The sequence below is a fragment of the Euwallacea similis genome, chromosome 17 (genome assembly GCF_039881205.1).
Source record: "Euwallacea similis isolate ESF13 chromosome 17, ESF131.1, whole genome shotgun sequence".
Lineage (NCBI taxonomy): Eukaryota > Metazoa > Arthropoda > Insecta > Coleoptera > Curculionidae > Euwallacea > Euwallacea similis.
Genome location: NC_089625.1, coordinates 4,383,586 through 4,399,961, shown reverse-complemented (window position 1 = coordinate 4,399,961; position 16,376 = coordinate 4,383,586). Strand labels below are relative to the sequence as shown.

Here is a 16,376-nt window from a genome sequence, read left to right as displayed (position 1 = left end):
CCTCCTTTGAAATATCTACAACTCACATTTTTTTATAGGAAACTGTGAACCTTAAGATCGCCATAGAAATGAGGCGAAAAGGAAAAACGTACCTCTACTAAAAGCATTGTTGACCAAACAACTTCTTCACTTATAAGGTAAGTGCTAATTGTGGTGTTTATTGAAATTGGAAAGACTGTTGTTAATACCTATAAGTAAATAAACTCGTCCCAGGAACGCCAGAAAACCGTTTGTGAGAAGTATAAATACTTGTAGCTACATATACGTTCATATTTTATAATGGGTCATTGCCTAGTAAAACAATGACCAACAAGTTATTCATTCGTCTGGTCGCTATTATATAAGTTCCAACAGCCTATCTGAGAACACAATAATAAAACGAGCAGCCGAACACGTCAACTTTTTATAGTTCTCCGTGAAAGATTCCATTGAATGGTGTAGATGAGGGGCCATATTTAATCAAATAATTTTTATTAGAGAATATTATTTATAACGGTGCAACAGATAAGCATCAACGTAATATAGATTCATGTCGTCGGTTGCAAATGATTAAGGAGAGTTGGAAATATTTAATATGAGCCAAAAGAAGAAGTAGTTATTTGTTAAATATATTTGCTGCGTTTGTTGACGTCCACCTGCAAGTATGCGTGCAACGGGAGTTCTTCTGGTCATTCCTAAGAAGTGGTCTTAAGAAGTTATTTTTAAGATCTTTGATGAGATACGGATTGTATTGCGATTCACAGCGTGCAACCTGTTTGCATAAATATGGAGTTACGCTCTGTAGACAGGGGTTCCCATGAGAGTTACTCATCATAGCAAAAATATCATCTGTGTATAGTTCAGAAACAACGCTACTTCCAACAAAATTTTACCAATTAAAAAAAGAAGTTCCTACCTCTCGGATGCAGCAGGTAGGAACGCGATAAAAGACTTTGATAAAACACATGAATAAAGTTATTATCATACATATAATATGGAAAAAATAATGACGAGGGCAATTTTTTAATGACCTAACAAGGACCCTTTTTGTAACCAGACAGTGTTGTGGCGACCCGCGAGGCCTCTGATGGCAGGTTGTATTCAAGCCGCGCATAGGGCGTAGGGGTTTATACATCATATCTCAAACTATAACTGCATCACCATTGCAGAGGCGTATCACTGGAATTTTGCCAATTTGTTTTGCATTTGTAATACGTATTTAGTTAATGCGCATAAACCACGCACAACATCTTGATCTTACATAAATTGAATCTCAATTAATGAAAATAATTGTTGATACTCAGTCTGGGCCCAAAATTTTGTAAGGCAATTAATTGAAATTAGGTTATTGAGGGAAATTATGTGAGGCGCTCATGAATTCAGTCGAGATAGAGACGTAGGGTCTTGGAACTCCCGTCTAACACGACACTAGACCATTTAGATTAGGATCTCATCATCTAATCTTCCTGCTGGGTAGGACCGATAGGATTTATTATTTGGACAAATTCTTATTTCTTATACAAGTAACACGGATTTTCTAACAGATATGCCATACGTTATTTTTTATGGCAAAGTTACTTCGAATATAAAGTTACAACAATCTGCTTTTGTTTATCTTATTTTAGAATAAGATTACACACACAAATGGGGGTGGCTTGGCACACTATTCTCAATTAAAACTGAGAATAACATTCATCTTTTACTGAGGGATCGAACGAACATTGATTAATAATAATAATAATAGCAGCAAACTCCTGGTCTTGGTTTAGGACTCATTTTCGAACAATTAAAACACTAACCATTCATATTCAAACTATTAAATCACATATCAGATGTTATCAAGAGAGATTGTTTTCAGAATCTTTCCATTGATGGAATTCTTATTAAATCACGAGCTTTTTCAAACGTTATGTTTAAAAAGTTTTATGCTGATTATGAAGGCAAACTGAAAATAGATACACTTATAAAAAGAAATAGGCACGTAGGTATCTATATTTATTGGCCGAGAGATCAAACGGTATAACATCAGTGTCATCTGTTTGTTTTAACTTATTAGTCCCGTACTTTATTAATTTATTTTAATCTCAGTTCAGGCGACTCTGTTTTCTCTTCGATGAAAAACGGCATCATTTTGTTCTACTTAAAAATAAGTCAAAAATAATAAGTGTACGTATTTACCTAGATAGATATACATACATACATATATGCTAGATATGTACATACATACATGCATATGTAGTTTCTACTGTCATGAACTAAATTACAGATGCACTTAATAATAGCGGCTGTTCTTTATGACTTTTACCTGATTCAAAGCCACACTTATTTTATGGTTTATTACTTATTTTATCAACAAACTGGAGTATAGACGCAATAAGAAAGAATTAATGGTTCGCCGTAAGCCGTACTAATTCGCTAAAATTTTAATAACGAAGCAGCGGTTTTTTTGCCCTTTAAAATCGGATTGGAGCCTGCCCAATTTCATGTTTAAGTATGTTTGATACGGTCATCAGTTATCCGTCATACAACCAACGAAGAGGCCGAAAAACGCTCACCTGTTCGTTAAATTTACATTCAGTAAACCAAATAAGGCCTTACAGTATAAATATCCGCGAAATGAATCATGTGAACCGTTGCGAAAATGTTTAACGAATAACATGCACAACATTGCTCTATTATCGATTAATATATCGATTCAAACCGAACGTTGAGAATAGTTTTCTCCTTCAGAACCTTTTTAATTTCAGTCTAAATTATGATTTATCTTTTTTTCGCCACGCACACTGATAGTTCGATTTTGACACGCGAACGAAAACTCCAATGATTTTAATGTAAATAAGTATCTCGATCCATCTCTATGTATGTAATCATCGCGGGTTTTCATTACAAGGCGAATTATTGAAGAATGATTGTGCTGCTCAATCGTCCATTTTTCAGATGTCAACATATATTATGCAGTGAGCTTATGCGGCTATTTGATATTGGCGGCGCGTCTTCGGGTGGCGTATATTTCCCCCACAGTTGCCGAGGGAATAATCGCAGAAAAACCAGATCATCTGACATGATGAAATGTTGCCTCGCTTTGGTTTTTTTTTTCAATAAACTTTGTAAAGATACACGTCTGTATTGCCTTTGGTCTTCTGCAAAACGGCTCATTATGTGAACTGTGCACATTGACATTGTCGGACGAGTTTCGTTTTTTCACTCATGTGTCGATTTTCATTCACAAGGTAAGGGCCTGGTGACGGACGTAAAAAACAGGGAGCATAATATACTGGTTCAACAGATTTAATTATACCTAACGGAAAATCGAACTTTCATTTCGTAGATGTTCAATTAATTGTTATCCGATGACAGTAGTTAATGCGGACGCCAATACCAAAACAGTTCTTTGTCTTTACTCAGCTTTATTGTAGGAAAACACATACATACATACATACATCGGTACTATAAAAAGATAACATCTGCAAACATCTGGCTGTACACAAAAAGTATACCGATGAAACCTAAATCCTAGCCTGACCTACAATAACTCATTAGTGCCTAGAAAGGTGCTATTTGTCGATAAGAACCAAAAACTTCCGCACCTTTCGGATTAGTATCTAGATATTCAGATCTTTTGAAGGTTTGAGGGGTTTTCAATCAAAACAACAACCCCGCTAGCTACGAGACAATAAAAATTTAAACCTTATAATAAGTAGGTAGAAGTAAAACAAACTCATCGTAAAAGTGAATCTCTTGTGGCGCCACTGGCTATTAATAAACGTATTATTATGTGCTGCATTCCTCGTTTTATTCTGAATTATTTTTAACACTCGGAAACGTCTTCACACGCATCTCTAAGCAGGAAATTAATGGGGCCCCTTTCGAAAACGACAAAGAGTCCGATGTAGCATTAGCATCATGTGTGTATGTTTTTCCTCATCACGGTACCTATTTCTTAATGAAATGGTTAATTTACTGTTCAAATTCTAATTGATAACAGAGATTATTACACCTGAAGCAACCTTTTCAAGGGACGATCAGTTTTAAGTTACAAGGCTTATTTAGTAACAATTTCGCGAATGATCATAACAAAATATCATGAGATTGAAACAAATTAATTTTTTTGAATGACGTGACATTATACGGGTTGACATGTATCCATTATAAGTTATCTGTCTTTGACAAGGCCGGAAATTGAAATGGACAACAGCGCATTTGTGTCAACTTACAGTGGCTGGAATAAATCTATCTCCACTTATGAAGTACTTTCATTATCAATTTTTATGTTGATGATGCCGACGCCCAAAATTGATTGATGGTGACTGCTAACAAAATATAAGCCCAGTGTTTAAATTCCGTCAACACGTTAACACTTTGGCGAGCAAACCTCAAAACGTGCTTGACAGTCATTATTTTCTCCAAAACATCTTAAAAACAGGTTCCAATCGTGTTGAAAGTTGTTTGAGTACATCACTGCAATGACTTGGAGTACCTTAAGTATTTATCACGTAGAGAATTTTGTTGTGTCTCGTATCGAGCTTTCGATAAAATCGTGGGTAGATCCTTATTTGCTTAACAACATTTACAAACCGTTGTCGATTAAGCCAGGTTGCATGTTTAAATTGAAACTTTTGTAAGTTTCGAAGACTCGGTCACATGGTAACCAATGACATACAGATTTCTCAGTTATGACTTGCAAAACCACAGCAGTTGTTCGCATTATTTGGCCCTAAATGAATTCCTAAAACGCGTACCCACTTAAATTCAGGTATGTCCATGGTATTCCGGCTAAATTAAGTCGCAAACTTCATCAAGCGATTCGATCCGATAAACCGAAAACGCAAATAAGAAAAAACTAAACGCGTCTGCGCGCCAGAGTCGCGGCAATACAACAAAAGCCGATCACGAAACCGTTCTTGGAAAACCGGCCTCGGTCAATTGAATTGTCAATTGCAAAAAGACCAAACGAAAAAAGGTGAAAAAATGTCATCGGAGGCCTGGGATCGGAAAGTTGAGAAGGTGTATTTATGTACAATATAAGGTCATGTATGGTGGACAAGTGCAGATATGTACCAGGTGCGTTTGCATTTAGCAGAGGGATGGCCAAGGGGAAAAAACTTCGTATTTCGTCCAAACATACGTAAATGAACACACCTCCAATATAGTATGTACATGTAGAACACTCCTAACATTTAGAGATGAGAATTTCGTGGCCTTCCTCATAGTCTCCTTTTCGTGATGAGCTTTCTCTATCGCTGCAGAGAATTTCGTTCTGTCATAAGGTTAGGAGGAGTGGTGACGTAACTCGCCTTTTACGTAAAAAGAGTTGTAATTGGTATTACAATTTCTTGGTATGGATATTTATAGTAAAAACAGATCCATGCTTCGACCGCAGGTTGTAAAACAAAGGGTCATATTATCGCCAACATGCTCTTCCATGAGCCGAAGATCTCGTTTGCTCTGTTCGCGCAACGGTGTAAACCTGTTGCTGACAGTCAGGATTGAGCGCAGCACTTGAAAATTCACTCTTCTGTATGAATCGCGCAGAATCATGACAGGTTCTGCCCGTTGTGAGAACAAACCAAGGTAGTACCGCGACGTCTCAACGATTTCAGCGTGCGTGCCTTCACTTCGATTCGGTACATTTCAGTCCCCGTCCGTCGCACTTCGTGGTGCCGGTTTGGTTACGTGTGTCTTTGGCAGTGAGTTCTTCAAGCTTATTTAACTGAGTGAGGGAGTGAAGGATTTTGAATTAAAATTATTAGGAATGTATTAATTAAGTTTACGGACGATAGTTCTAGATTAGGGTGGGGAGGAAGAGAACTTATTCCCATTTCTTATAGTGTGTAGAGCTTAGTAAGTATATATATTTATTTGTGCACGTTGTCTCAAAGCACAAAGTATTGCAATAGGGGGTGAAGATTCAATTGTTTCAAGGGGCAATACTAGTTGTGCGCAACTTGGATATTTTGAGTCCATTTCAGTCCTTGCTTTCCAACACCTATCCACAGCACCATTTCTACTCTAAAAATGGAAACTTTTTATGTATATTTCTCAATAAGTGGTTATGTTATTCCTTGTGATATTGAAAACCAACCAAAAAACTGAGTAAACATTTGAGTTTCCCATTATCAATTTTCTTGATATGCAAAATTTTGTCAGAATGTTACGTTATTGTTCAAAAATATAATCAGAAAACGAAAGTTTTAATTTGAATATCCCGTATCTCGAGAATTTAGTCGTTGCGGTCCCAACTTTATGTCCAAAACTTCTTTAAAAATTTGTCCTTTAAAATTTATTCACATAGTTAATTAACACCCTGTATATAAATTTAAAAAAAGTGTTTTGTTGTTTAACCTAAACAAGTTCATGTCAAGTTTGACATTGATATACATAATATGTATTCACAAGTAATGCTAATTCAATTCCCTCTATCTCCAGACATGCAGATTGAATTCCAAAAATCGATATCTGTTCTATTCTAATTTAACGCACCCTTATTTTACTACCTAATCCTTATATTATTACCTTAAAACTTCTATGATTAGTGGTCCAGGTAGCCGGGGTTTATGATCCTCATTTAAGCCCCGTCTGCACCTGCTGGGGGCCGGTGCTGGAATACGGGAAAACGAGCAGATTAGTCACGAAATTTAATACCTGCTTACTGTTATTGTTTGTTTATGTATCCAAAAAAGGAAAATAGCAGGCAAATCTCCAATTAGAATAAACTGCTAAAATGCTTAAAGCAAAAAAGTAATTATATTTTTACTGTGGGTTTTATATGTCTTGTTCCATGTTTGCTCTCAATCCTGAAAGATCAATGCGTCATTTACGTGTGTTTTAATCAATAGGTTTCAGTGATGTTCTGTATAAATAAAAAAATTCCTTTCAACACACAACAAAAATCCAATAAAAAACACCCTGTCTATATGTATCGGACACGTGTTTGGATAAATGTGTTAGTTCCTCCATTGTCGGTAGTACCTCTCAAAAGAAATTATTTAATAAAAGATAATTAATTATCAACATTTATATACTCGTTTAAAAAACAATTACGTGTGCATCAAGACAAATTGTCGCGAAACGTAATCGGGCTTGGTTTTGGCATACGGCGAATATTAATCAGTTTTTTCCGTGTATGTACTGCATTTCAATGAGTACATTTATTTATGTGTCAAGTCAAGTGAGATTATCCGTGCCTCCATTCAGAATGTGCGTTTTGTTGGATATATTTCCTCCTTGAGGTGTATGAATATATTTTCTTGTACTGGTTGAAATTTGAAAGAGAAATTATAGAGACACACAGCATTGTTGCAATGTGTACGTAGCTATTAAAAGTACGGAGACTTCCTGTTGGGAAAAATGAGAACGGCGCAAGATGTCATTTGGACTCGGATGGGACTGGACTGGATGCTCTGGAGCTATTTATATGAAGTTCCACATAAAGAAACACACGAAATTAGATTAGCGCGGTTTTTAACTATAGGTGTGCATAGTTGGCATAGCAGTTAATACTGACATTCTATATTATTTATTTCGCTACGAAGCATTACACAAAATGGCGTTTATGTGAAATTTCAATAGTGTCCAATGCTTTCTCAACCTAGAAGTCAAGGACGGTAAAAAAAAATCGAATTAACATACCCAACTGGGTAAAAACACACTCAAACGGTCATTTCATCGGGTAGTTGACAAAGTTTTGAAAACAACTATGACATAAGTATGCAGATTACTGCATCGCTGCATTGGTGCAATATGGATTGTTTTTTTGGCAATTGACAATGATGTGTATTATTGATTGATTAAGCAACGAACAAGGCACATAAGGAGCAATTTATTTCTGTCAAAATATTTTTGAAATTTAAAGTGGCCTTTTCATGTCCCCGTAGTTCTCGATGCAACAATTTCAATTCGGCCATTTTCGTGCTATAAAAACTACATTACCAATACAATAAAGGTTGTTATCATTTCAATGTCAGTTTTCAATATTTACTTTAATATAAATTTTAATACGAAAATGTTGGATAGTGTGTTTGTGTTAAATCGCTTATTTGAGATAATGCATAATATTGAAGATCAACTTGTTTGCATCTTCACCTCGTATGCGCGTAGGTACCTACCTAACGCTCTTTTAAATCGTTGTTATTCAAATATTAATGACCACTGCAAGAGGACGTGAAATTATGTCTGTAGCTGTTTCAAAACCGGTAGAACTTGTGGTAAAATTTACCATAAAAGGCCGGTGGTTTGATCAAAAATGGCCTGACTGACACTAAACAGATTTTTATGTTAATCCTTCCTCATTAACATATTACTCATATTTAAATCAATGCGTAAAGATAGAATCGCCGAGTTTTCCACTTAAGGAAATACATCAAAGTGTCAAATAAAACACCCTGATTTTTGTGTTTTGATAAGTGCCTCGTTCCTCAACTCGTTATCGAAATTTATTTATTTCTCAACTTTTAGCCAACAATTAGCAGTGCAAAAAGAATTAAGTGCAATAGCCACTTTGAACTATATCTGTCTTTCAGTTGCCGGTTCCTGAAAGCACAACAATTTCATATTAGCTCCTTATCGATGCCCTGAAGGCAAACAATATATATATATTTATGTTTGCGTACCTAATGTTTTCTAAGCATTATCGATTTAATGCCCTATCTGGCCCCTGTCAGCATTTCCTTTCCGTAAAGGAGATAGAGGTATGTATAAGGACTCTATTAATTGCCCCGATTTAAAAAGATTGTGAAACACTTTGTGACGACCTGTCATGGTGCTGGTACGGATGTAGGCATACCTCTGTTCATAGTAAACTTTAATGGGGTATAGATTATTAACGAAATACAGACAAATAACTGCAAAATGTTTTAAGAACTGTTTGATCAAAAGTCGAAATTTTTCAATTATTTAATCCAATTTCCCGGTCAGCTTTTTATGTGCAGGTTCTCACCGCAGTAAACCGAAAATTTGAAAAAAATACCAGCCAATTTAGTTCAGTCTTCCAATCAATATAATATCTCCAAAGTAACAACTTTGGGATGTCGCGCTGATGACTATCACCAATTACGTTGATCCCCTATTGACTTTAAATAAAAATGATTTATTTTAAATCTTTATTAGAATATAAACGCAATAAAGATAAAATGACTCCTGGAAGGCTATGTTAATTTGGCATTGAAGAGTGTATTAAAAATCTTTAATGTGTATCAATTTAGGACCCCATGTGAAAACTCCATATACTTTGTCTATAAATGAAGATCAATCCACTCGATCTCAGCCATTTCCCTTTATGGTTACGCGATTCTTAATAGGAATCTAATATTATTAATGGTGTTTTTCTTTAACTTATTAATTAACCTCTTTAAAGCACGACTATCGTGGGTTGGAGTCATGGCGTGGGCCTACACAAATCACAATCATTTACCAAACTAAAATTACTGTACTTTCATGTAGATAATTTATGCAACTACTTGATTGCGTTATTAAGCGAGTTGGACTGTACAGGGTTTAGACTATTAACGCTTATTACCAAACATTATGGCAGTTATGATGAGAAATTTATTTATGATAGCGTGACAATAATTAGAGTTATTTTTATGGTTAAAGGGGGTCATTTCATAGAATTCATGCTCCCCACCATGTTTTCCACTTCTTGAAGTTCCAATTCATCAAAACCTTCTGCTTCTTACTACCAATTTCCTTTCTGTTTATTCTAAATAGGCACAGTGCAATATTCCCATACATTTCAAATAAAGATTAACGACTCTGGTACCGCGAGCGAGTCGAAGCAGTACCATCGTCGTTCCCGTCATCGTCGTGAAACGCCCAGTTATTTCCAAATAAAAGAAAATCGAGACCAAGAGGCTGCATTCCAATTCCAGACATGCGAGTGAGCTGTTTACAATGGGCCCCGAGAAAGAAAAACCATCGAGACAATCGGCGAAAAAACGAGAAGGAAAGTGCAACACAAAAGAACGCGCTCGGTAAAGGTACCAGTGTAATTAAGGAGTTTTTGCAGCGGTGATACCAATATGCAGAAAGTGCTTTAATAGTTATTCAGGAACAATGGGAAGCCACCCAAGGCGCCCCTTCGAGTCGAAGGGGAAGACCTACCCATGTTAAGAGAAGTACTTGACGGTCTCATGAATAAAAATTACGTACTTAGTAGGGGGTGATTTGTAAAGTTTCAAGTGATTCATTCACGTGTATGTCAGACATTCTGACCCTTTTCGATAAGTTACGGTATCCGGTGCCCTGATTGGATTTCCGTTGGTTGCGGATAGTTCTAGTGATTGTACACGTAAATCTATACATAATACATTCATCACTCAGGTTTTTGTGTATAAACCGATTTAATTTTCATCGCCTTGAAAGGCGTGGGTCTTACCATTTTAGAGCGTCAAGCTCCATTCTACTTCGCCTTCAACCACCCACAGGTCCAAGAGCTTTTTACCGTCAATTATTCAATGCAATATTGCGTTCGATTTTACAATTTATATTTCTTTAGTGCAGAATCAATTTGAATTTATTGGGTTTGGAGTTATTGAGTAAGGGCATGTTAGGAGGTTTTTGCGTGGGAAATTACGTTACGAATAATCTTACCACCAATTACATTTAAATAATTTGACCCTTATATCTGCTTAATTTGAATCATAAAAGTTCTATATTACTACTACTATAATCGGTTCAATTGAATTAATTTTTTTTTTCTTTTCAGGGATGCTGCATGAATATGTGGGTCCATGGGTTCTGTGCCATTTTGGTTGCTTTGACTATCCGCAGGATTACCTACGTGCTAGCAGGTATATTTAACAGTTGTTTATTTCATATTGTTTGGGTAGATCTGTGCCCGGTATCGATTTGTAGTCGGTAACTCCAACATTAGAGTATCCGATAGTAGAATGACAGGATGTATATAAGAGTGACAAGAAATTGTATTCACCGTATTTTCAAGAAACATTGTTTGTTTTGACCTAGAACACAAAATTTGTACTGTAACAAGCCACCTACTAGGCTTGCGACGTAAATAACTATTGCGTACCGTATATTATTTCACTTTATACTACCGCTTAATTTATAAAGATTTACACTCTGAATTTTAGGTCAAAACAATGTTTCTGGAAAATATGGCGAATGCAATATTGTTTACATTTGTCATTCTGGTGCAAGTAGGTGTTTATCAAATGCATTTATCATTTATTTATAAAAGTATTTTTTCTCCTCTAAAAATGAAACATATTTGTTGTCATCTCTAATTCATCAGACTTCGAACACCTGGAAGTAGAGCCGGAACGTGTAATTTTACCGGCAGGCTTTGAAACTGTGCTCACTTGCGATATGAACATAGAGCCCGACCAATTCCAATGGAAATTTTATCCGTCAACGGAGCTCTACAACGGCAATGCCAACATTCAACTGAGTAACCCTGGTTATCGTTTAATTCCCGAGAATGTGTACAGTATCAAAGGGGATAAATCTGTTTTACCTTTGAAGGTTAGAAGATTGACCTCAATTATTAGCTTAAGTATCCTAAAGTCAATCTCTGCAGTTGAAAGAAGAGGACGTGGGCGATTACCAATGTTTGGCATACTATGGAGCCTCGGTGGTTGCTTCTGTACCGTGGCGAGTCACTCTGCCCCGTATGGGTCCAATGCCTCGCCAAGAAACAATTTCGGTGTCGGTGCAGGCAGGTAACACAGTGAGTTGGAGGTGTAAAGTACCAGAATCCAATCCTCCTGCGTATATGTACTATCAAAAAGGGGATCAGTACGTATCGCATCCTAAAGACGCGGACAAGATTGGGAGCATGATATTGCCAAATGTTAGTTTGAGCGACACTAATACTTACAGGTGAGATTTGATGTTGAGATTGGGTTATTGCCTCACTCTTTGCATTAAGCTGATTGAAATGGTACTGACAAATGTATTTTCTTATTCTAATTTTTAGGTGCACCACAACAAACATGTTTGAAAAGAAAATGATCAATGCAGTACTCAATTTAGAAGTTCTGCATAATGGACCCATGAAAGCCCCTAGTTTCATTTCTTACCCTTTAACGAAGTACACTGCTCTCAAAGGTATTTTCAGCTTTGTGATAAAAATGATGAGGTTTTACATTAAATTACCTTAGATGCGCATCTGTTCCTTGAGTGTTCCGCTGTGGGAAATCCCGTTCCTAAAGTATCATGGACTAAACTACGCTCCCAAATGCCTTCTAATCGCACGGAAATCGTGCCAGGTGGTCTTATCATACGCAATGTAACGTCAAATGACGATGGAGTGTACGTTTGTACTCATACGAATTCTCAGGGGAAATTGTCTCAAGAGATCACCGTTAATTACAATGAGGAACCGAGCATAGATTGCTCTAATAATACCATCAAGATTAAACAGGGAGAAAACCTCGATTTCAGCTGCGAGGTTAAAGGTATGTAAGTTTAAATCGTAGTTTAAAGTTCGTCATTTGTCTGTTAGGCCTTACTACGTAAATTTTATTATGACATTGACCATTTTTCAGGGGTTCCCGAGCCCCAAATAGTGTGGTTTCTTAACGGGTTCTCCGTATTGAATGATAGCGAAATCGAAGCAATGGGTAATAAAATCTACTTCAGGCCCGTTGAAAAACGGCACGCAGGCAATTTGCAGATATTTGCCCGCAACATTGTCAAGACTGTATACAGTAGTGTAAGCATCAGAGTGTTTCCCATAGCGACCAGTATAGACGAGATGACCACGCCTATGCATGGTGGGCAACGACATAAAAACAAGTAAATCAGGAAATTTGATTCCTTTAGGTCCCCAGTGCAATTGAGATAATTAATCTCTTTCAACTATAGAAAATCTCCGAATACAAAAAGACCGCCTAAACATAAACCGGCCAAAATGATCCCGCCCAGTCGACCAGTGATTTCGAGAGTAAACGACGAAACTGTGGTGGTTCGATGGAACGTCACGACAAACAATGGACTACCCATTAACTTTTTTAAGATACAGTATAAAGACTTAGGACTTGGGACCAACAATAAAGATGGTTATAGAAGTAGTTCAGGTTAGTTTAAAGACTGAATTCAATACCAGTGATTAATATTTTCTATTAACACGTCACTAAAAGAAATACCTGTCAGAGATCTGTCAGTTAACTATAAGTATTTTCGAGTTGTCAACTCGGAATGGGGAAATTTCAAAATTCAAACAGCAAGAGCAAGTAAAACGTTAAATCTACAGGCTCGTGGTTTTAGGTATATTCCGACTATTTGTTACGAAAAAAAGGCACTGACAGTTAATCAGAACTATTTACAACTTCGCCGCATTTACATATTCATTTCTAGAATGGAATACGGCAAATTCGGAAATTCCTTCGGCTCAAAGAGCCCACGAAATTACGGAACTCACTCCAGACCATATATACAAATTTCGCGTGGCCGCGGTCTACCTGAACGACGCCTGTAAATTGAGCCCCTTGTCGAAAAAGTTCCACTTGCAAACTCTCGATTTCGAGCAGCGTAATCCGTTGCCCCTTTGTAAGATCACGCGCATTGAGACTGTCAATCATACGGCGGTTCAAATATACTGGCAAGTAAGTGAACGCATTTTTTTGTTTGCAGAATCGCTAAATAACGAAAATAATGCCTAGGTAGTAAAGCAGCTACTTTAGACAGTACGATCCATTTTGTGTCATTTAAAGGTCACTTTTTTTAGCCATCGCAGGTATAGGAATTTTCGTTATTCAGTAGTTCGGCCATTAAATACATCCTTGTATATTCATCCGTTTCTTTATATAAAATCAATTCTATAATATTACTGTAGTGCAATTCGTTCAACGTACCCATTGACGGATTCTACATTAATTATATCCTGGCTACAAGAGCAGGGGATGATTATATGATGACGCCAGTGGAGGGACAGGACGTCAGAAGTTCCATAATTGATCATTTGCAACCGGATACCAGTTATGACTTTAAAATGCAAAGTTTCACTCAGAAGCTGGCCGGTGAATTTAGTCCACTGATGAAAGGCCGAACAGCTGGTAAGACCGAACGTTTCCTTCTGTAGGGATTTTATGTAATTTTTTTTTCAGCTAATCCCGCGGGTTCTGTGACTACGGTTACGGTTCCGCCAACGAGCAAAAACATAGATACGAGCGCCCCAGATAACAACATCTACGTTATAGGCGCAGTGTCCGTAATCGTTTTCGGCCTACTTACTACCGGGGTAATATTACTGTTTGTCTGTAGGAGGTGGCAGAAGAACAAACTGTCAGGTATTGGCTGATATTGCATCATAAATGTCGAGTTGACGTCGATGCAAATGTTTTTCGTCTCTTTAAATAATAGACATTGGCAGTGAACGACAAACTGATGAAGATGTTTATTAAATTTCTAACATCACTTGTTTTATCAAATTCGGCTAGTGTGACCGTCGCTCAGCAGGGGAAAAACATTTGATTTCCGCAGCACACTGAATTTTTTTAAATAAGTTGAAGTGATGTCTTGCAGGCGAACAAGATAAACCGGCGGTCGAGCACCACATCCAAGCCGACGGAAGCGACTACGTGGTGGAGCCGAAACCTCTACACAGAACCAACGGATGCGCCTTGCCGGGGAATAGGATCACCATCACATCAAATCCCTTAGCGGACGCTGATAAGGTAATAAATAAACATGTTCTATACGTTTACTTATACACAGATGTTTGTTTTTTATTTTGTCTAGGAATAACACGTCGCACACAAGTAAGAATGGAAGTTGACATTTTGGTTGTCACCTTTATAACCTAGGAAAAACTTGTTATAAAAAAAATGAAAATTAATAAAACTAAAATGTATGAAATATGAGTATGTATAACGAAACACTAAAAGATTCTTGTCTTACAATTAGTTACTGAGGAACCACAGTTTTTATTTTGTAATATTATATGTATAAACAGAAAACTTTCGTTTTAGAGTAATTGAGACTAGGAATTATCAGAGCGTTTCACATATTTTACATATTTGCATTACATACATTTTAGTTCTATTAATTTTCGTTTTTTTTTTAACAAATTTTTCCTAGGTTATAGAGGTGGCCACCAAAATGTCAAAAAATATTTTTATTCGGGTCTGAATGAACTGAGAATAACGTGCAATTCAACACCTACTTATGTGTGAGGTGTTGTTCTTAAAAAAATAATGAACAAAGGTGATAAGTAAAAAATATTACATAAAAAATATAATTGAAAAAGTTAATAATAATTATTATCTGTTATAACTATCATTTGTTTTTCCTTTTGCGTAGTATGCTTCGGTTATTTATGTTTACCTCACTAACAACCACGGGATGAGTCTTTGTAAATGCGAAATAGTTTTAGACATAAACAATTCTAGGACAATAATTTTGATTTATTTTACTTACAATTATATGCATTGTTTTTGTCCCAGCAATGGGTTTGTCAACTGTCCACTTAGATCAATAATGATGTTCTTCAAGAGAAAATAGTTGACAGACCTTCACTGCGCCCCTCCAAAGTGATACTAAAACTAGGTTAATTCGTCTCTATTCCAGACATTTCTAGATCGGATTTTTTCCAGAATCCGACCGTGATTGAAATGCGAAATCTAGCCAATAACAACGTGCGTCATCAGTCCGAGCGGCTGGATGCCACACTTTCCGAGAATGCGGACGGCCATCTCAAGCACCAACATAAAAAAAAGCTTCGTCGGAGCAGGGAAGACTGTTCCACTGGTAGTAATTACGTGTAGAACTAACTATAGTAGTGTCGACTGAATTTTCAAACGGGGAAAGTTCCGAGTCTAGTAAATTAATCGTTTCTGTGATAAAAAGAAGACAAAATATTCTTTCAGAAGTTCTTATGAATTATATGGGATATTTGCCATTTGGTTATTTTTTGTTTTCGAAATTTAAAAAAGAACCAAGACGGATTTGTGCCTAATTGAAATAAGTTTTGTCTCGCAGCTCGCACTAGTGTATATACTTTTTTTTATATATTGTATAAAGCGTGGAAGCATTTTTAGATTTCAATAGTCGTAGTGTAAACAGTTTTGTTCATCTTTAGTAGGTAATAGTTAAGCTATTTATTGTGTTGGGTAATATTCTCATTTTTATACATTTTTTACCAACGCGGACTTCAATGAAACATACGATTATGATTACGTTAAGGCCCAGTTAAGTTTAAGACGTGATAGATTTCGGTCTCGCAGATTACGTTCTGAATAAGATTGAATAATAGTTATATACTACTCATTGTATATAAAATAATTCAACAATCACTGCATGTGTTGCAAATACAATGTCCGAATTTTTAGGCTTTTAATACCAAGAATAAAGGCTTTAGTTTATAGCTGCGTTTAGCGATTGTTGGTAAGTACAGAACTTAATTTTTAGTTTTGCTAAGTAGTAGCGAAAGACTCTGTGAA

The 16,376-nt window shown here is 36.5% G+C and overlaps 1 protein-coding gene across 3 annotated transcripts; it reads left to right on the top strand.

Moving 5' to 3' along the window:
• The first annotated feature begins 32 nt into the window (after nucleotides 1-32).
• boi (brother of ihog) lies at nucleotides 33-16,300 on the top strand. 3 transcript variants are annotated; one of them, XM_066398487.1, is made up of 13 exons: nucleotides 33-137; nucleotides 10,682-10,766; nucleotides 11,228-11,457; nucleotides 11,513-11,814; nucleotides 11,912-12,042; nucleotides 12,096-12,392; nucleotides 12,483-12,732; nucleotides 12,802-13,013; nucleotides 13,294-13,541; nucleotides 13,772-13,991; nucleotides 14,043-14,225; nucleotides 14,461-14,612; nucleotides 15,531-16,300. In XM_066398487.1, exons 2-13 carry the CDS (start codon nucleotides 10,691-10,693, stop codon nucleotides 15,699-15,701), a joined length of 2,472 nt encoding a protein of 823 aa, XP_066254584.1. In that variant the 5' UTR covers nucleotides 33-137; nucleotides 10,682-10,690; the 3' UTR covers nucleotides 15,702-16,300. The 3 variants fall into 3 exon arrangements, with proteins under 3 accessions (XP_066254584.1, XP_066254585.1, XP_066254583.1); XM_066398488.1 differs by lacking the exon at nucleotides 33-137 and adding an exon at nucleotides 5,585-5,820 and having other exon boundaries at nucleotides 15,505-15,685; XM_066398486.1 differs by lacking the exon at nucleotides 33-137 and adding an exon at nucleotides 5,586-5,820.
• Nucleotides 16,301-16,376: the final 76 nt, after the last annotated feature.

Coding starts and splice junctions, on each gene's coding strand:
- boi (XM_066398487.1), top strand. CDS start 10,691: ATGAATATGTGGGTCCATGGGTTCTGTGCCATTTTGGTTGCTTTGACT. Junction 11,815..11,911: donor AGCGACACTAATACTTACAG/GTGAGATTTGAT, acceptor TCTAATTTTTAG/GTGCACCACAACAAACATGT. Junction 13,542..13,771: donor CGGTTCAAATATACTGGCAA/GTAAGTGAACGC, acceptor ATATTACTGTAG/TGCAATTCGTTCAACGTACC.